The sequence below is a fragment of the Mya arenaria genome, chromosome 4, assembly GCF_026914265.1.
Source record: "Mya arenaria isolate MELC-2E11 chromosome 4, ASM2691426v1".
NCBI lineage: Eukaryota > Metazoa > Mollusca > Bivalvia > Myida > Myidae > Mya > Mya arenaria.
The window spans coordinates 31,173,311-31,190,141 of record NC_069125.1 but is presented as its reverse complement, the minus strand read 5'-3'; the positions used below and the strand labels follow the sequence as shown (position 1 = coordinate 31,190,141).

Sequence of the window (16,831 nt, the reverse complement as noted above, 5' to 3'; positions counted from 1 at the left end):
TGCATAATACGCAGTTTGCTATTAGAGAACAGTAGCACCAGAATAACAGTTAAAGCTAGTGCAATGACAACAATGTCTTTTTTATTGATTCAATACAGAAGTGTTAGACTTAAGCAACCACTGATCAGAATGTGCCTGACCAATGTTGGTAATTAAGTCCTAGCCTAGCTTTTTCTATGGCCATAAAAGACATCTGTGTCTCCATGAGATCAGATGCCATGTTACAGCCAAGTATTTACCTACATGTAAGGATTTCTGGAAATTGTACACTTTTATCCAAAGTATTCTTGTTTATAGTATCAACGTTAAAGAACTTTTTTTGAATAAGAAATATGTTAGACTTAAGCAACCACTGATCAGAATGTGCCTGACCAATGTTGGTAATTAAGTCCTAGCCGAGCTTTTCTATGGCCATAAAAGACATCTGTGTCTCCATGAGATCAGATGTCATGTTACAGCCAAGTATTTACCTACATGTAAGGATCTCTGGAAATTGTACACTTTTATCCAAAGTATTCTTGTTTATAGTATCAACGTTAAAGAGCTTTTTTGGATAAGAACATGGGTGAAAGTTGAAAATTTTCAAAATACTGAAAATCAAAGCTGGGGGCCAGGGGGCCGCAGGGCCCCCGGTGGGTCCAGGGCAACGCCCTGGCTAGGGGTCCAGGGGGCCGGAGGCCCCGGAAGCTCCAGGAATAAAGCATTTTATAAACACCTTTCAAAGCCTTCCTGACTTTAAATCAGTCAAATCTATGTTGTATATTAATGATATTTCTGGCAGCTTTTGTTAACATACATAAGACCCCTGACAAAAACATCCCTCAATACTTAAATTCTTGCTCATTAATCAATAATTCATTTAACTCTGTAACTCATTCAATAAACGTTAAAAAAAGAAAAAAGAATAGAAATTAAGATTTATATTATATTTTTATCAAGTTAAACAGCACATTTAATAACTTGTACATACACAAACATATATAAAATACATACAACAATATTGCTAAGAAAATATTTACAAAATATTACAAGTCTCTAAACTAAATGTTCACTGGTCTGCCTATATTTCTTTTCCACTGGTGTCCAAACAGAATCACTAGTGGATATAAAATTTATACAAGATATTGTTAAAAGCATTTACAAAATATATCACAGTCCCTAAACTGAATTTTTGATGGCCTGTCTATATTGATTTAATTCGTTTCCACTGGTGTCCACAACTAGAACCACTAGTGGCTTTCCTTTTTCTGTTGACTATTCTGTTTTTCAGTCTCACTAACTTGGCTATTCTACTGGCTTTCTCCAATTTCAGCATTTGAATAGAGCTGTTCAATTTCTCTGTCCTTTTCTTTTCCACTTCTTCCCTTTTTCTTTTCAGATAGTCTTGATAAGATGCATATGCATTTATGCAAGCTTTTATCATACTTCTACTAACTCTCATTTTAGTGCTTTTTTCAGCTCTCTCTTTAGGGAAGTCTTCACAATGGCCACAGCTTCATAGTTGACCACTGTTAGCTGGGTCCTGTCTTTTTCTATGATATCATCCATGATATTAAATGTGGATTCAATCAAAGGTCCGCTAAAGATGGTCAGTAGAGCCAAAAGCTTCTTCAGCATTGGGTAGCGGACCTCTGTGAAAGTTTTTATTTTGAACACTTTGGTCCAGAAGCCAGTATCAATTCTGTCCTCCTCATTGAACTCCGACCTCACATCCTTCACTTGTGGATCAACACAGTACTTGTCAATCTCTTCAGCTAGATGCCCATTCTGTTCGTCAGAAAACACATTTGGCAAGCAACTAGCTAATCGCTTTAAGGCACTAGAGGTTTGACTGTGGTTACCTAAGTCTGGGTCCAAGGCAGTCATCCAACGCAGTGTTTTGTTGTCAATTGGCATTTTTAGCATTTTTTTGGCAGCCATGACATACCCATGTCGGAGGTTAGCATACAGATTTTGAACCCAGTGCCTGCATGATTTGTCTATTCTTGCTTTGTTGAGTTCAGTATATGCATATTTCCCTACACCAATACCTCTGTCCGGTTTCTGGAGAGTTCTGTCAGTGACATCTAATTTCATCAACTTAGTGATACTGTCTGGAATTTTCTCAGGTTTCAAAACATTCCCAACAGTTCTGTGGCTACCTCTGTCATTCTAGTGTGAAGAGTGTGAATCAAGGGTTTTTCACTCTGGAACTGTTTCACAAACCCTTGAAACACATCCAGTAGACCCCTAAACAGATTGATCTTAACCAGTGTTTCCCTCCTATTATGGAAAAGACTGTCTAGGATCCGCTCCTTGCGCTCATTGCTCGTGACTGACTTGTGCTGCCTCTCCTGTGACAGCTGAAGAAGGATGATGGCTGCCTGTGCTTGGTCTGAGACATTGTGATCTTGAAAGATCTGGCTTATCAGCTGCCTAAAAACGTACATAAAGTCATTAAAGAAATTATAGATCAATAATATTTATAACCAGACCATGTAACCATCTTTTAAGTATATACTAGATAAAAATCGCTTTAAAACATCATTAAGTTTAAATGTTGCTTGATCATGTGACATATCAGACATGTGTTATTTTAATCAATATATACATACATTCAGCAATAATATATTTTTATCCTTTTAAATATTTAAGGGAATTTATTAAATAAATAAGCCTTTTCTGTTATCTTTTTTTTGTATTCTTATTAAGCATTTCTTAACTCTGTATAAAATTTTACAATAAGCTAACTACATATAGAGAGGTTAGTAATTACAAACTATAAAAGCGTATGTCAATTTGAACTAAAAGGCAGACTATAAATGAAGAAGAAGACTATAAAAGCAGCAACCACAAATATATTTAAGGAGTCTAGTACTATATATATATATAATATGCACATATATGTTAAGGATACAACATACAACTTGTAGCTTTTCAAAAACTATTCTTAGTATTTAAACACCATTTTAATAATTCATTATAAATGATCATCATTTTTGCGTAACTGTACAAATTTTCACACAAATATGTTTTCTTTAATTCAAACAGTATTCAAAAGCCACAAGTTACAGTAGATAATCTCACCTTTACAATTGGCGAACTGTATACATGTAAAATATTCAATCATCTATTTAGTTACTATCAAAGCATGACAACTAAGTCTGACAGCTTCATGTAAACAAAAACAAACAATAAACAAGTGAAAAGTTTACATATGCCATGGATGATTGTATCCAGATCAATGGAATTCACTAAAAACTTAAGGATGTATTAGCTTTTAACCACTTATGTTATTAACTTATATTTAAGGACAAATTTATGTTAAACAATCACCTGTATCCCTCCTTTTCTTCTTCTGACAGGAAGCCATAATAGTAGACAGTCAGCGAATCAACGCATTCCATTAGCCTTGATGCCACAGCGTTCATCTGCAGAAACCGACTTGAAATTGGTCTAATGAGGTGCTTTGGAGTTTGCACATTCATCAGGCTCTGTACTTCACTGAATATCTCTTGTACTTTTGGAGACTCTTCAATGTCATAATACAAGTCAGATGAAAACATTGGTACACCCTGGTCAACACAGTTGAGTAGGGTTTTCGCGACATTGTTCACCATGTGCACAGTGTCACCACTGACATCAAGCAGGTTGGGATTTTTCTGTCTGATAAGTGTTTCAACACCTCCTCGTACTCCCTCATTGTTGAACAATTATCCATTAAAACACTTACTACCTGAGTCCATTCAATAGCATATTCAGCCAATATACTTTCAAGGGATTTCAAGATATTGGCTGCAGTCGCTAAGTTCTGCTTCCTGGATCCCAGATGAGCAATTTCAATTTTCCCTGTCTCTTCGTCAAAGTATTGAATGAGCACATTCAATATCTTGTCATTATTGTTGTTTGTGGCCTCATCACAATTTAATGACAACACCTGGCCTTTCAATTTATCTTTTAGTTCTTCCTTCAAACTTTTTGCAACGCCATGTGTGTTTATGTAAGTAGCACTAGTCTTAGAAATGGTGGTCTTGTCTAGTGCTTGTTTGTCTTGACTCAACCGTTTTGCAAACTCTAACAGCTCTGGTGCCAATGTGAATGGCAGGCAATGTTCACTCAGGAAAGATGCTGTAATGGCACGTTGCTTGGCGACCCTGTCTAGCATAGACTCAGACTGCTTACTGGCTTGTGAAGACCCAGGCAGGACCTAAAAATATATAAGATAAATCTCACCTTGCTGTGTCACCATCAAATATGACTTTATGTCTTAACCTAATTTACCTCAAACATTATCAATAAAAATATTTTTTTTCATTTTTGTACAGGTCTCAAATTCTTTAGATAGGGAACTCCTAATGGTCACCAAATAAGAAAAATAAATAAATGAGTGTCATGATGATTATAAGTACTAGTGTCATTGTAACACATTTTGTATTTACTACACTACTGATTAAAAATAAAACATACTGAAAGTGAAAATACAACTAATAAAAATGATATTAATATATATAGTAAACACTATTTTACCGTATTGGTTTTCACTACCCTATGGTTTTTCTGATGGTTTGCATCTTCGCAATGAAGTTTGAGTGCTTTCTTTCCGTTTGATTTGTAGTTGATTGTTTTCCCACACAGACTGCAAAAAGCCACACCACATACTTCTATCTTTTGGAGCCAATCGGACCATTTCACACCCTTCGAATCGACTTCTGACAGCCATTGCCACCTCCATTTGTTTTTCGCAGGCTGTTCAAGCTCTTTAGTATTATACCCTGGGGGTAGAAACTTCATTGTTCAATTTTGACAGCAGTATTTCGATTAATTTTTTTGTTTACTTTTGCTTCCAATTTGCGGTATGTCGTAAAAGTCGTAAAGGGTACTGACCGTAAGTCCTCGGCGAAAACTGGCCTTTTCCGCCATCAAAGTTTTTGTTAGCGCGGAAACTGCCGAGGTCACTCGGAGAAAATTGGAATTACAATGCTATTTCACGAAATGAAACGACTGTTTTCGGAAACATTCGGCTGATATCGCCGACAGAAAGTTACTGCTTATGTCAACGCTATTTATAGAACGAAATTGGAAAACCAGTAATTTAACTTGGTTTTGTCTTCGATTTTGAGTGGATCGCGATGTTGATGGTGGATGATGGGGTACCCCCCCCCCCCCCCCCCCCCCCGAAAAACTCACCGGATTTACACGTTTTGGAAAAATGACCCCTGAGAAGACCGAAAATACGGAATTCCGTATTAATACGGAAAACTTTCACCCATGTAAGAAATATGTTAGACTTAAGCAACCACTGATCAGAATGTGCCTGACCAATGTTGGTAATTAAGTCCTAGCAGAGCTTTTTCTATGGCCATAAAAGACATCAGCTGATGCCATGTTACAGCCAATTAGTAATCAACATGTAAAAGGGTCTCTCAACAACACTTGTCACATCAGAAGACTTTTTTCCCTAATTTTCTAACATAAAGAAGCAAGTTTCATGTTAGACTTGAGCAACCACTGATCAGAATGTGCCTGACCAATGTTGGTAATCAAGTCCTAGCCGAGCTTTTTCTATGGCCATAAAAGACATCAATGAGTATGTGAACTCCGATGTGTTACAGCCAATTCAGAGCCTATTTGGATCCTTAAAAATTTAATTTGCCAAGCATATCCAGGACCCTTTGATAGGGGAAAAGTAGTGTCACTATGGCACAAAGGAGGAAAATACTAACATGTTTCATATTGTTCAACTTGTTTTCAAACCTTATATTCAACAAACCTACCAATATATTCATGAATGGCACTATATTGCTGCATTTCCATGTTTAGAAACATTGCTCCTAATCTATTTTTGTAGGTATCAATGGGGATTTTTTCACCTGGTTAGGGGAAAAATATGTTATTTTTGAAGAGGGGAATAGTATAGCACATCAACTTCATTTCTTAAGTTTTTTGAATGAAGCAATTTCTTGCAATATGTGACAGATCAAAATGTGCCTGACCAATTTTGGTAATTAAGCCATAGCTGAGCTTTTTCTATTGCCATAGAACTCCGATTATGGGTTATAGCCAATATTGGTTGCAAAAGCAGCTGACCCCAATTGTTTGCACACTTCGACACATAGCTGTAAATGCCACATAGCTGTAAATGTAATGTCAGAGAAAATTACTTGTACCATGAAAATGCTACAAACCTTGTCCTTAACAGTAGTTTGCTCCTCTTCATGCTCTGAATCCGAGGGAATGCTTGCTGGATTTTCAAGGATTTCCTTTGGAAGACTTTCAATCAGGCTTTCAATGGGAAGCTCACTCTCCTTTTGTAGGGCTGCTACTTCATCCATTGTGTCTTCCTGTAAAGTGTAAGGCATTGAAACCTTTACATAGAACATGACTCATCTCAGTGAGAGCACTGAAGGCAGAACTGATCAAATTTGCCTAAGCATGAGGGTCAAGACCATAACAGGGCTTTTTCTGCCCATTTTGGGAAAAAGACCCTAGGCATTTTGGGAAAATATGTCGAAAGTTAAAAGAATAAGATTTTCAGTCTCTTGGGAATGAGGAAATTATTAAATATTAGTTTCTATTCGCTTTCAACGAACTGAAAAAAATGCTGAAATATCAATCCTTGGGCTGTAAATATCTATTGCAATAAATCATCAATATATTACATCACAATTTATTAGGATGTTGAATGAACCAGTACAGGTAACAAACCTTTCATAAAAAAAAAACATTAATCATAATGGGGGAAAATATTGTATATTTTGCTTTGGGAATGGGTCCGATAGTCAGACCCGTGGGTATTACATAAAAAGGCCTGCCATAACAAACGGTTTCTTAGTCAGACCCGTGGGTATTACATAAAAAGGCCTGCCATATTAAACTGTTTCTGAGTAAGTAGACAATTTCAAAAATTCACAGGATTTATTTAGTAAGACCAGTACAAAGAAATTATTTTTCATTTACATAAGAAAATAGAAATTAGAGCTAGTGCTTGAACAAAATCTAACACTGGCAGAGGCTGAAAAAGAAACCTGTACAAGGTACAAGTATTTTAAGTGGATAAAGGATCATAGCTCAACAAATACTTAAATGTAAATGTAAACTCTTAGGAGTATTCATCATAATATTTGTTTGTTTATCAGGATTATTTATGCAACAGACCTTTCATTTAAAAAAATTGAAGTGTACCTCATTAATTCCTTGTTCATCTTTTTCAATCGTTTCCTCATCATCTGACTCGCTGTCATCAGGACGGAACTCATCTGTGATTGAACAACAAACAAAAGTTTCAATCTGATAGATGACCCCGATTTAATTTCTTCATTTAAAGGTATTAAATGTACACTTCTCTATATATTTTCAGCGCAAAAATAGCTACTTTAAATTCAATCATTTTATTTGTTTAACAATTGACTTGTAGCCAAATTTCATTAACAACACCAATCGAATATGGCATTGGGGACTGAAACATGTCTCTATTTCTATTGCCACATTTAAATATGCATATACAACATAATGTATACACAAGAGTGCAGTGGCATCTGTGAATGCATGTACCATACACTTTTCTCTTTTTTGTTTTATTTTTGAAAGAAATGGAGAAAATCCACATATGCTTAAATATTAAATACATGTGCAATCAAAAATGACAGTAACATACTATCAAATTTCAGCACTAGAACGCTATATCACTATCAAACACTTGACTGAAATCACCTACCATCTCCAGCTACAGAGGGGTCCGGTGTGGTGTTACGAGATCCAGAGTTTGAGGCCTGGGTGAGACCCTCAGACAGCCAGGTTGAATATTGCTCAGTCTGGTTTACAATGAAGTTCAGGTGCAGGTCCATCGCCTTCTTTCTCTTCTCATCAAGACGACTATTCTGCTTGTATTGCACAACCTACAAAAATGGATGCGTACGTAAAGTCCTAAATGTTTTGTTACAATTCCATAGGTTGAAAGCTGGTTTGTATGCATGATATTGACAGTTCATGTCTGACCAACATTGACAATTGGGAGAACCAATCAGTTTTATTTTGGCTAGACTCAACATTTCAATTGTAATTGCACACAGTGACAAACTTAAAAGGACTTTATCAATGATCAAGTACTGTATACTAGCAGGGTTCGAATTTAGACTCGCATACTCGCAAAATGCGAGCGACATTTGGAAATTGCGAGTGACTTTTATTCAAGCTCGCAAAATTCTGCGAGTGGATTTTTTTTACCACAAAATGTTAAAAGGAAAGTAGAATAAACATGAACTTAATTCCGCTACGTAGTCGAATGTAAACAGCAGGCTCTATAAGTGGCATGTTTACACTACCGGTATAAGGAAGACAGTACAGAGTCACGCTCTAGTAGGTTTTCAAAAATAGAACAAATACGGAAAAGGCCGAGTTTTATCTCGAATCTTTCCGGGATGCTCCGAGGCGTGTATAATACAAAGTTAATACGAATGACGTAATCACCTAGCTCAATCATTGGCTAACTTTAGCGCTTTTGCGCACTATATGTAAACCCCATCATCCTTTGAATATATTTCCGCCCAACTGTCAAAATGAATAGACTTCGTTGATCGATATATTTCATGGTCCAAAGTATCCACGCTACATATACTGTTGCTTTTTTATTTTGAATTTATTATTTTATTGTTTTAAATACTTATTGACTTAATGAAATCTGTAGCGTGCTTGTCGAATGGGTATTAAATTACCCGATGGCGAGGGTAAATATACAAAGTGAACAATGGCAAATTATTGGACAGCTTTGTTATCAAAAAGCTGCCAGCATCAGATGAGTCTTTCCATACCCCCCAAATAGAATAAGCCATCAACAAGTTCTAGTAGTCGAGTCACTCAAGATTGATACTTTTTTAATATTCATAATATGTCTTAGGTGTTAATTTCTACTTTAATTAGACAATATTATAAGGGAATAAAACAAATAATAAAATTGCAAGTTGATTTTTCATTTTGCGAGTTGCCTCAAAATGCACTCGCAAAATTTTGCGAGTGCTTCTCAAAGTTAAATTCGAACCCTGACTAGTACTACTGCACTATCTTGTGTCATGAATTTCTAGCATAACTACCTTCTCAATGTTGGTCCAGAACTCCTTAACCATTTTTGCCATTTGACTGGCTATCCTCTTAAGCCTCATGCCTTCCTCCTTCTCTGCCTTAAGTTCTCGCTGTTCAATATCTTGGAAATGTTTCTGAACCATCTTGGCAATCTATAAAAAAGAATGTCCAAACATTACATGTCTACCCAAAATCAAATGAAATTCATGCACGATCATGAGTGCAAGGTTCAAGTTCATATGATTTAATAAACTAAACATCCAATTATGTGCAACAAATAAGTGTGTAGTCAAATTTCATTAACAACACCATTCTTTAACATGGAATTGGAGACTGAAAAATGTCTCTATTTCTATTGTCAAATTTAAATATGCATATACCATTCACTTGTATACGCAAGAGTGCAGTGGCTTCTGTAATGTGCTTGATTGTAGGTTGCACTGAACACAATTACAAAATTCAAAGATTTGTCACAAAATTCATTAACAGCCTCTAGCAATTTAACTAAGGCTGGGGACTGAAAATTGTCATTTCTCTCGCCACCATTGAAAAGTATGATACAAAATCTATAGCATACAAGAGTGCAGTGGCATTTGCTTTCAAAACCTGGATTTAAAATGACATATAAACATGTTAAATATATCAAAATAAATTGCCAGACTTCTCAGACAAATGCCTCGATTGACATCAAGATTCAACAGTTATGCGACATCCTTGGCAACAAAAACTGTCACCTTAGATTTACATAACTGTGATCAGCCTCGTCATCGTGTCATCATGGAAGCATAGGTTTATAGACAATATGTCAATTATTTGTACTTTTGACTTCTCAGACAAATGCCTCGATTGACATCAATACACAAGTTATGTGACATCTTTGGTAACAAAAACTGCCACCTTGGATTAACATAATTGCAATCAGCCTCGTCATCGTCTCATCATTGAAGCTCAAGTCTGACAAAAGGTTTCCAATCTTAACAAACAACAGGCCTGCCTCCTAATATACATCAATAGACATCAAAATGAAACAGTTCAACATCTTTGGCAACAGAAACTGCCACCACATAACTGATACCAGCCTCGTCATCCCAAAAGCTCAAGTTCATACTTTCCCCATAATTTTGTGGATATCAAATAAACTTCTCGGACAAATGCCTCGATTGACATCAATACAACAGTTATGCGACATCTTTGGTAACAAAAACTGCCACCTTGGATTAACATAATTGCAATCAGCCTCGTCATCGTCTCATCATCGAAGCTCAAGTCTGACAAAAGGTCTCCAATCTTAACAAACAGGCCTACCTCCTAATATACATCAATAGACATCAAAATGAAACGGTTCCACAACATCTTTGGCAACAGAAACTGCCACCACATAACTGATACCAGCCTTGTCATCCCAAAAGCTCAAGTTTATACTTTACCCATAATTTTGTGGATATCAAATAACTTCTCAGACAAATGCCTCGATTGACATCAATACAACAGTTATGCCACATCCTTGGCAACAAAAACTGCCACCTTGGAATAACATAAACTGCGATCAGCCTCGTCATCGTCTCATCATTGAAGCTCAAGTCATTCCAAAGGATAAAATTACAGCACCAAATTCAATCATGCTATCATATTTACATGAATACACAAGATTTCAACAATTTCTGTTAAACACAAGTTTGAATGTCCACTTTACACCAGAAGTGAAGAATCAAGTATATCACAAAATTCATTAACAGCCTCTAGCAATATAACTAAGGTTGGGGACTGAAAATTGTCATTTCTTTTGCCACTATTGAAAAGTATGATATAAAATATATAGAATACAAGAGTGCAGTGGCATTTGCTTTCTAAAACGTGTTTTAAAATACTGACATATATGTTCAATTTATCATAATCAATAACCAGTTTCTCAGACAAATGCCTCGATTAACATCAAGATTCAACAGTTATGACATCCTTTGTTACAAAAACTGTCACCTTTGATTAACATAACTGCGATCAGCCTCGCCATCGTCCCATCATGGCAGCATAGTCCATTGCCACATTCAAACTCATTTACATGAATATACAAGAATTCAATGTCTTTTGTAAAACACAACACCACAAAATTGCCTCCAATAATGAAACTAAGGCTGGGGACTAAAAATTTCCATTACTTCTGCCACTTCGGAAAGGTAAAAAATCATGGCTCAAGTCCTTCAAATAATTCCAAAACTTCCTGAATATTAAATAAACTTCTCAGACAAATGCCTCGATTGACATCAATATACAACATTCATGTGACATCCTCGCTGACAAAAACTGCCAATGCGGAATAACATAAAAGCGATCAGCCTCGTCATCGTATCATCATGGAAGAAAAGGTTCAAGTTTAAATGACTTATAAACTTAACATCTAATTATGTTTAACAAATAAGTATGTAGTCAAATTTCATTAACAACACCTTTCTTAAAAACATGGCATTGGGGACTGAAAAATGTCTCTATTTCTATTGCCACATTTAAATATGCATATACCATTGACTTGTATACACAAGAGTGCAGTGGCTTCTGTAATGTGCTGAATTGAAAGTTGCACTGAGCACTATGACATTACAATTTCCACAGATGTCACAAAATTCATTAACAGCCTCTAGCAATTTTACTAAGACTGGAGACTGAAAATTGTCATTTCTCTCACCACCATTGAAAAGTATGATACAAAATCTATAGCATACAAGAGTGCAGTGGCATTTGCTTCCTGAATCACATTTCTTTAGTACATTCAATTTTTTTTATGATTAACCACCATGCTTCTCAGACAAATGCCTCGATTGACATCACTACTCAACAGTTATGCGACATCCTTGATGACAAAAACTGCCACCGCGGAATTACAAAACTGTGATCAGCCTCGTCATCGTCTCATCATGGAAGCTCAAGTCTTTCAGTTACATATTTTACTTACAACATGCCTGCCTCCCTGGATACTTGTATATGTGCAAGCCCTACACTGATATAATGATTTCCAGGCCTTCTCAAACTGCTGATTTTATAATATCACCGCTTTTTTTATGCCAAGCTCTATGGCAAGAATTTTGGCTTGTTCATCCAAGTCTTATTTCAAAGACTACATCAAGGTGAAACAGTTATGCAACATCCATAGGAACAAAAGCAGTCACCTTGGATTACATAACTGCTTTATGCCTTGTCATCATACCACTGAACTTTCTTTTGAACAGTATCATAAAAACACAAAGATCATATTTACTTCTCAGACAAATGCCTCGATTGACATCACTACAAAACAGTTCTGCAACAACCTTGGTGACAAAAACTGCCACCGCGGAATAACATAACTGCCATCAGCCTCGTCATCGTCTCATCATGGAAGATTGATCATTTAATAATTTCAATAAATTAGGAAGCTTCTCAGACAAATGCCTCGATTGACATCAAAGAAAAGCAGTCATGCGACCTCCTTGGCAACAAATACTGCCACCTTGGATTAACATAACTGCCATCAGCCTCGTCATCGTCTCATCATCGAAGCTGTATTTTTGATATTTAAAAAACTTTATGAACATACCTTTTTAGAGCATGTCTTTTTCCACTTGCGCTCCTGGTGAAAGTCAGCTGCGAGCCATTGCATCTCCTCCAGTAGGTAGTCCCAGTGTGTTTTTGGTCGCGGAGGTTCTTGTACCTTCGGCAATCGTCTGGTTGACCACAGACCTTCCTTTCGCAACTCAGCTACGCGACTCATCACTTGTGCTTCCTGTGAAAAATTAAAATTCAATTATCTTCATCTACCAAACAGACTTTAATAGTGTACTTAATACAATGTAATACATGTTAATCTTCTGACTTGGCAAATGTTGATCATACTACTGAAATTCTTTGACCTTTCTTATACTAAGCATGTTGCAATCTCTTTGACAACTACAGGATTATTTCCAGTGGTTGGGAATTAAAATTGCATTAATGTAGCCACCAGGTAATTGCACATGACCTTACGCCAAGTACAGAATGAGTAAAGTGGCATCAAAAATAATTATACATTGCAGTGGTATTAAATTATGAGAAGTATGTTTTCGGTTACAGAATGAACTAACATTTTCAATTGATAGAACTTGGATATATATATAGTAAGAAGTACTTTAAGTATAAATTGCAAAACAGTACTATAATTAGTCATATATACAAGTCATTGGCACTTGCCTGTTTGGCTCTTTCAACTATGGCCTCCTGCGAAGAAATGCCTCTGATCACAGTTCCATCATAGCTGACTTGCTTCTGGCTCCCTGGGGAAGTTGTTTTCTCACTTCCAGACCTGCATGTTAAATTGTTTCACTTCAAATTTGTTTGATCACTATGCCCATTCAATATTTGTACCATAAAGAACAGACTATCAAAAAGTATTTTAAATATCAAAAAATGGTTTAATTTTATGACTGGTGTAAACTTACACTGATGTGGGAGTCTTGTTTGATCCCAATGTCAGGAGTTTGGTGTCAGACATCGACCTATGTATGCTCTGGGACGTTGAAACGGCCTTTGTGCCTGATAAAACAACAAATGTTGTTTTAAATTATTGTTCACAGAACCTTTGATATTCATTGTTTTTAAGTATTGAACATTTTGATGACAGATTTTGATAAATACTTATTAACTTTAATAAGCAAATTACACAAGTCACAACCACTACAGACAACAAATTTACTTCACAACATGAGAACACTTAACTCTCCAGTTACATGCAAGTGCATAAATAAAGATAGCCAGTGCGCGAAATTAACCTTTTTAATATGGTAGCCAATGGGGCTACAGACTTTGAAAAATTTATATAGCCCAAGCCAGATAACTGTAGCCCACCAGTTAATAGAAAAAACATATGGGGCATCTTAATGAGTACTTTATATGGTTAAAAAAACCAGGAATGATATGAAAACTGTACAAGATCTTATTTCCTTCAGTTTGAGATGCAAGTAAATAATGGTGGTGGGGTGGTCCTGAGCTGTCAGGGGTTTAAGAGGCTGGATGTGTTTCAATGGGGCTAATTCTGTCAACTGGTGTTGAAATGGGGTGGTAGTTTTGTTGTAGGGGGGACGATGAAGGTTCTGTCAACATATGCTGCTTGTGGTGTTAGCGACAGGATTTTACTAACATCTATTTCATATTTTATTGCAACTACACAATCCAAAGTTCACTTGGAAAAAAAACACGATAACATTCATACTTCAACATCACACTATATCAAATTAGTAGACAGTATGAAAAATGTTTCCGTCAAAATTATTTTCAAGCCGTTTAGGGGCAAAGAACAGATGTGTGGTTCTGGTTAGCAGATTATTCAGATGGAAATGAAGCAGTGAACATCGTCATAACGACCTGAAGCTTAAAAGCAAGACCAAGAAGTCAAGCAAGCACAACATCCAACAACTGATATACCTGTCAGTACCATTGCAGGTACTATAGCAGCAGGGTTATTAAGTGTATGAGATACAGGAATGGTTGTCTGTGTTTTGATTGTCTGTGAACCTGCATATGAGTGAACAAGCAATTTGTTCATAATGGCTCGTGGAAACAAATAATAACAGTATTTTGAATAAAAAGTTTAAGAGATTAATCCATATGCATTTCAATGCTTTACACATGTTTTTTATCAATATTGAGAAAAACAAGCATTATTACCATCTGGAGTTGACAGTAAACAACTGGAACCAGAGTCAGATGATTTAACCTGTAAAGGCAAAATTAAGGATAATAACTCTTTTTTTCTTAACAAAGAATTCAGAATCCATTACTGTTAAATATTATAATGGAATTTTCGGAACCTGTAATGGTGCAATATGCAAGGATTAAGAATTGATAATAAAGAATTACAATGAAGTTTTAGATAATCAAGAACTGCATTAGTTTTAAGCCATTTTCAGGTACGTGTGAGTTCGAGGAGAATCGTTGCATTATATATGGGGGAATTGTAATATCCTTTTATTTTATGTTTAATCATAACAAGAAAAGCAGCAATAAATATGACTGAACAACGGAAGTATGTAATATTTCAATGTCACTGCTTACATCCTCAGTTGTTTTGCTCTCTTTGAGATAAACAACAGGGTTATCGTCTTCGTCGTCACTATCTAGACGGCCAGATTTGAGAAAAGCAACCAGTTGAGGTGTTGGCTTTTTTCGCCATGGATAGTAGTCCATCATCTGACCCCCATTTTGAAGAAAGAAACATTCTGTCAAGTTGTCATAGTAGCTCTCCTTTACTTCTAGCAACTGTGAAAGCTTTTCGCTCTGAAAATAGAGAAATACATGGCTCTGAATTACAAGAAAAAGGAAGAAAAAGGACATGTTCACTAAATGCACTATCAAGTTAAATACACTATACTAAAATACAACTATGACCGAAACTACGAAATGGGTTACCGAATTATTTGAAATAACATTTCCCCCATCAGCATGATAAAGCAATAAATGTTTCCTTAATCACTTACCAAAATGCGTTTCCTCTTTATGGCTGTTTCGTCATCTGAAGCAGGGACTTCTTCCAGCTTGATCCGTTTGCGACTGGACCCAGCACTGGTCATGTTGAAATGCAACTTCTGGTTAGGCACCACAATGGCAATTACCCTGGTACTGCCAGATTGGCAACCAGATTGCCATCAGCTCATCTGCAAATGTAAAGCATTGACAATGTTGTTAAAATACTTTTAAAGTATCACTGTCCATACATATCTTAATCAATAATAATATCCCCTCCCCCATCCACTTTTTTACCACGAGAGTGCTTTCAGTCAAATAATACCATGCGTCTTGCATGAGCAAATTACTGAGCAATTTAAAACATATATGTCACCTTTATTAAATAATGTTTTTTTATTTGCTGTCATTACCTGTTTTCCATTCCTCGGCTACTTTCTTGCCGATCCATTTTTTATCGAGATTATGTGCGCCATTTTGGTTGACGAGGTTGAAAACAAGGAAAATATTTCCACTGATTTTCAGTTAAATATGCAACATCAGCATTCAAAAACCATATATCCTCAAATATCAAGTGTCTATTTCAGATAAGAAAGACAGTTGTAAACGCACATTAATAAAATAAACGTTATTTTGAGACACAAATCCAAACCTAAATCGACAAGGGCGTCTAGACAATGGATTCCAAAGGAATTTTCTCATACAATACGCATGCGCAAACGGGCCACGTGACCGCCGCGCGCAGTTGGCGTGTTGCTGATATGAATACTGAACCAAACTTCTTGCTTCAAAACATGATTTTTTTCAAAAGATTCATGCCGTGCAGTTCAATCAAACTAATTAATTAAGACTCACACAGATAGTAAATATCATTATACCAGACTTAGAGTAATTGATAATACTGTTTCCATTGAAAAATGCAATTAATTAAAACATTTCTTTTAAAGACTTCTTAACGAATATTTTGGAAAAGAATTATTAAAATGAAGAATTAATAGTCGTAACACAGACCTACAAATTTCCATTATTAGTCTAATAGTCTTTTTCCAAACATTTTATTGCGTGTTAAAATAGCATTTGATATAGAATGAAAACGATTTGTACCGGTTGACGAGTGCTAGAAAACCCAAGACAATCCCGGACATTATATAATTGATCATCAATCAATACGTTGTTTTTTTTTAAGTTTGATTCATGACTGATCGCACTGGTGTCACAGTAGGGGCCATTTTCCTGTGTATTGGTTTATTGGCTCTGGGCCATTTAGAGTCCATATTTTGATAACACATCGAAAACTGCACAGCAGGATACT

At 36.0% G+C, this 16,831-nt stretch overlaps 2 protein-coding genes across 5 annotated transcripts in view; both read right to left on the bottom strand.

The window, feature by feature from the left end:
- LOC128232197 (helicase SRCAP-like) overlaps positions 1-16,203 on the bottom strand; it is a 72,637-nt gene extending 56,434 nt beyond the window's left edge. For 3 of the 4 annotated variants that reach the window (XM_052945607.1, XM_052945609.1, XM_052945608.1), the window contains exons 1-12: positions 15,933-16,203; positions 15,534-15,710; positions 15,112-15,333; positions 14,725-14,773; positions 14,482-14,571; positions 13,500-13,593; positions 13,248-13,363; positions 12,623-12,804; positions 9,066-9,206; positions 7,694-7,874; positions 7,162-7,235; positions 6,165-6,320 (exon numbers count right to left, since the gene is read on the bottom strand). In XM_052945607.1, coding sequence (XP_052801567.1) covers positions 6,165-6,320; positions 7,162-7,235; positions 7,694-7,874; positions 9,066-9,206; positions 12,623-12,804; positions 13,248-13,363; positions 13,500-13,593; positions 14,482-14,571; positions 14,725-14,773; positions 15,112-15,333; positions 15,534-15,626 — 1,398 coding nt within the window. In that variant the 5' untranslated portion in view covers positions 15,627-15,710; positions 15,933-16,203. The remainder of the gene's footprint in view (positions 1-6,164; positions 6,321-7,161; positions 7,236-7,693; positions 7,875-9,065; positions 9,207-12,622; positions 12,805-13,247; positions 13,364-13,499; positions 13,594-14,481; positions 14,572-14,724; positions 14,774-15,111; positions 15,334-15,533; positions 15,711-15,932) is intronic. The other variant, XM_052945610.1, reaches the window with a different exon arrangement.
- LOC128232199 (uncharacterized) lies at positions 1,497-4,855 on the bottom strand. The gene is made up of 3 exons (XM_052945611.1): positions 4,507-4,855; positions 3,713-4,186; positions 1,497-2,415 (listed from the first exon to the last, which is right to left on the bottom strand). Exons 1-3 carry the CDS (start codon positions 4,768-4,770, stop codon positions 2,302-2,304), a joined length of 852 nt encoding a protein of 283 aa, XP_052801571.1. The 5' UTR covers positions 4,771-4,855; the 3' UTR covers positions 1,497-2,301.
- Positions 16,204-16,831: the final 628 nt, after the last annotated feature.

Bases quoted from the DNA above. Each gene is read 5' to 3' on its own strand.
- LOC128232199 (XM_052945611.1), bottom strand. From the start codon at position 4,770: ATGAAGTTTCTACCCCCAGGGTATAATACTAAAGAGCTTGAACAGCCT. The intron at 4,187-4,506 runs GTAAAATAGTGT...ATATATTTTTAG, and splicing joins GGGTAGTGAAAACCAATACG to GTCCTGCCTGGGTCTTCACA. The intron at 2,416-3,712 runs GTAAGTGTTTTA...GTACGTTTTTAG, and splicing joins CTATTGAATGGACTCAGGTA to GCAGCTGATAAGCCAGATCT.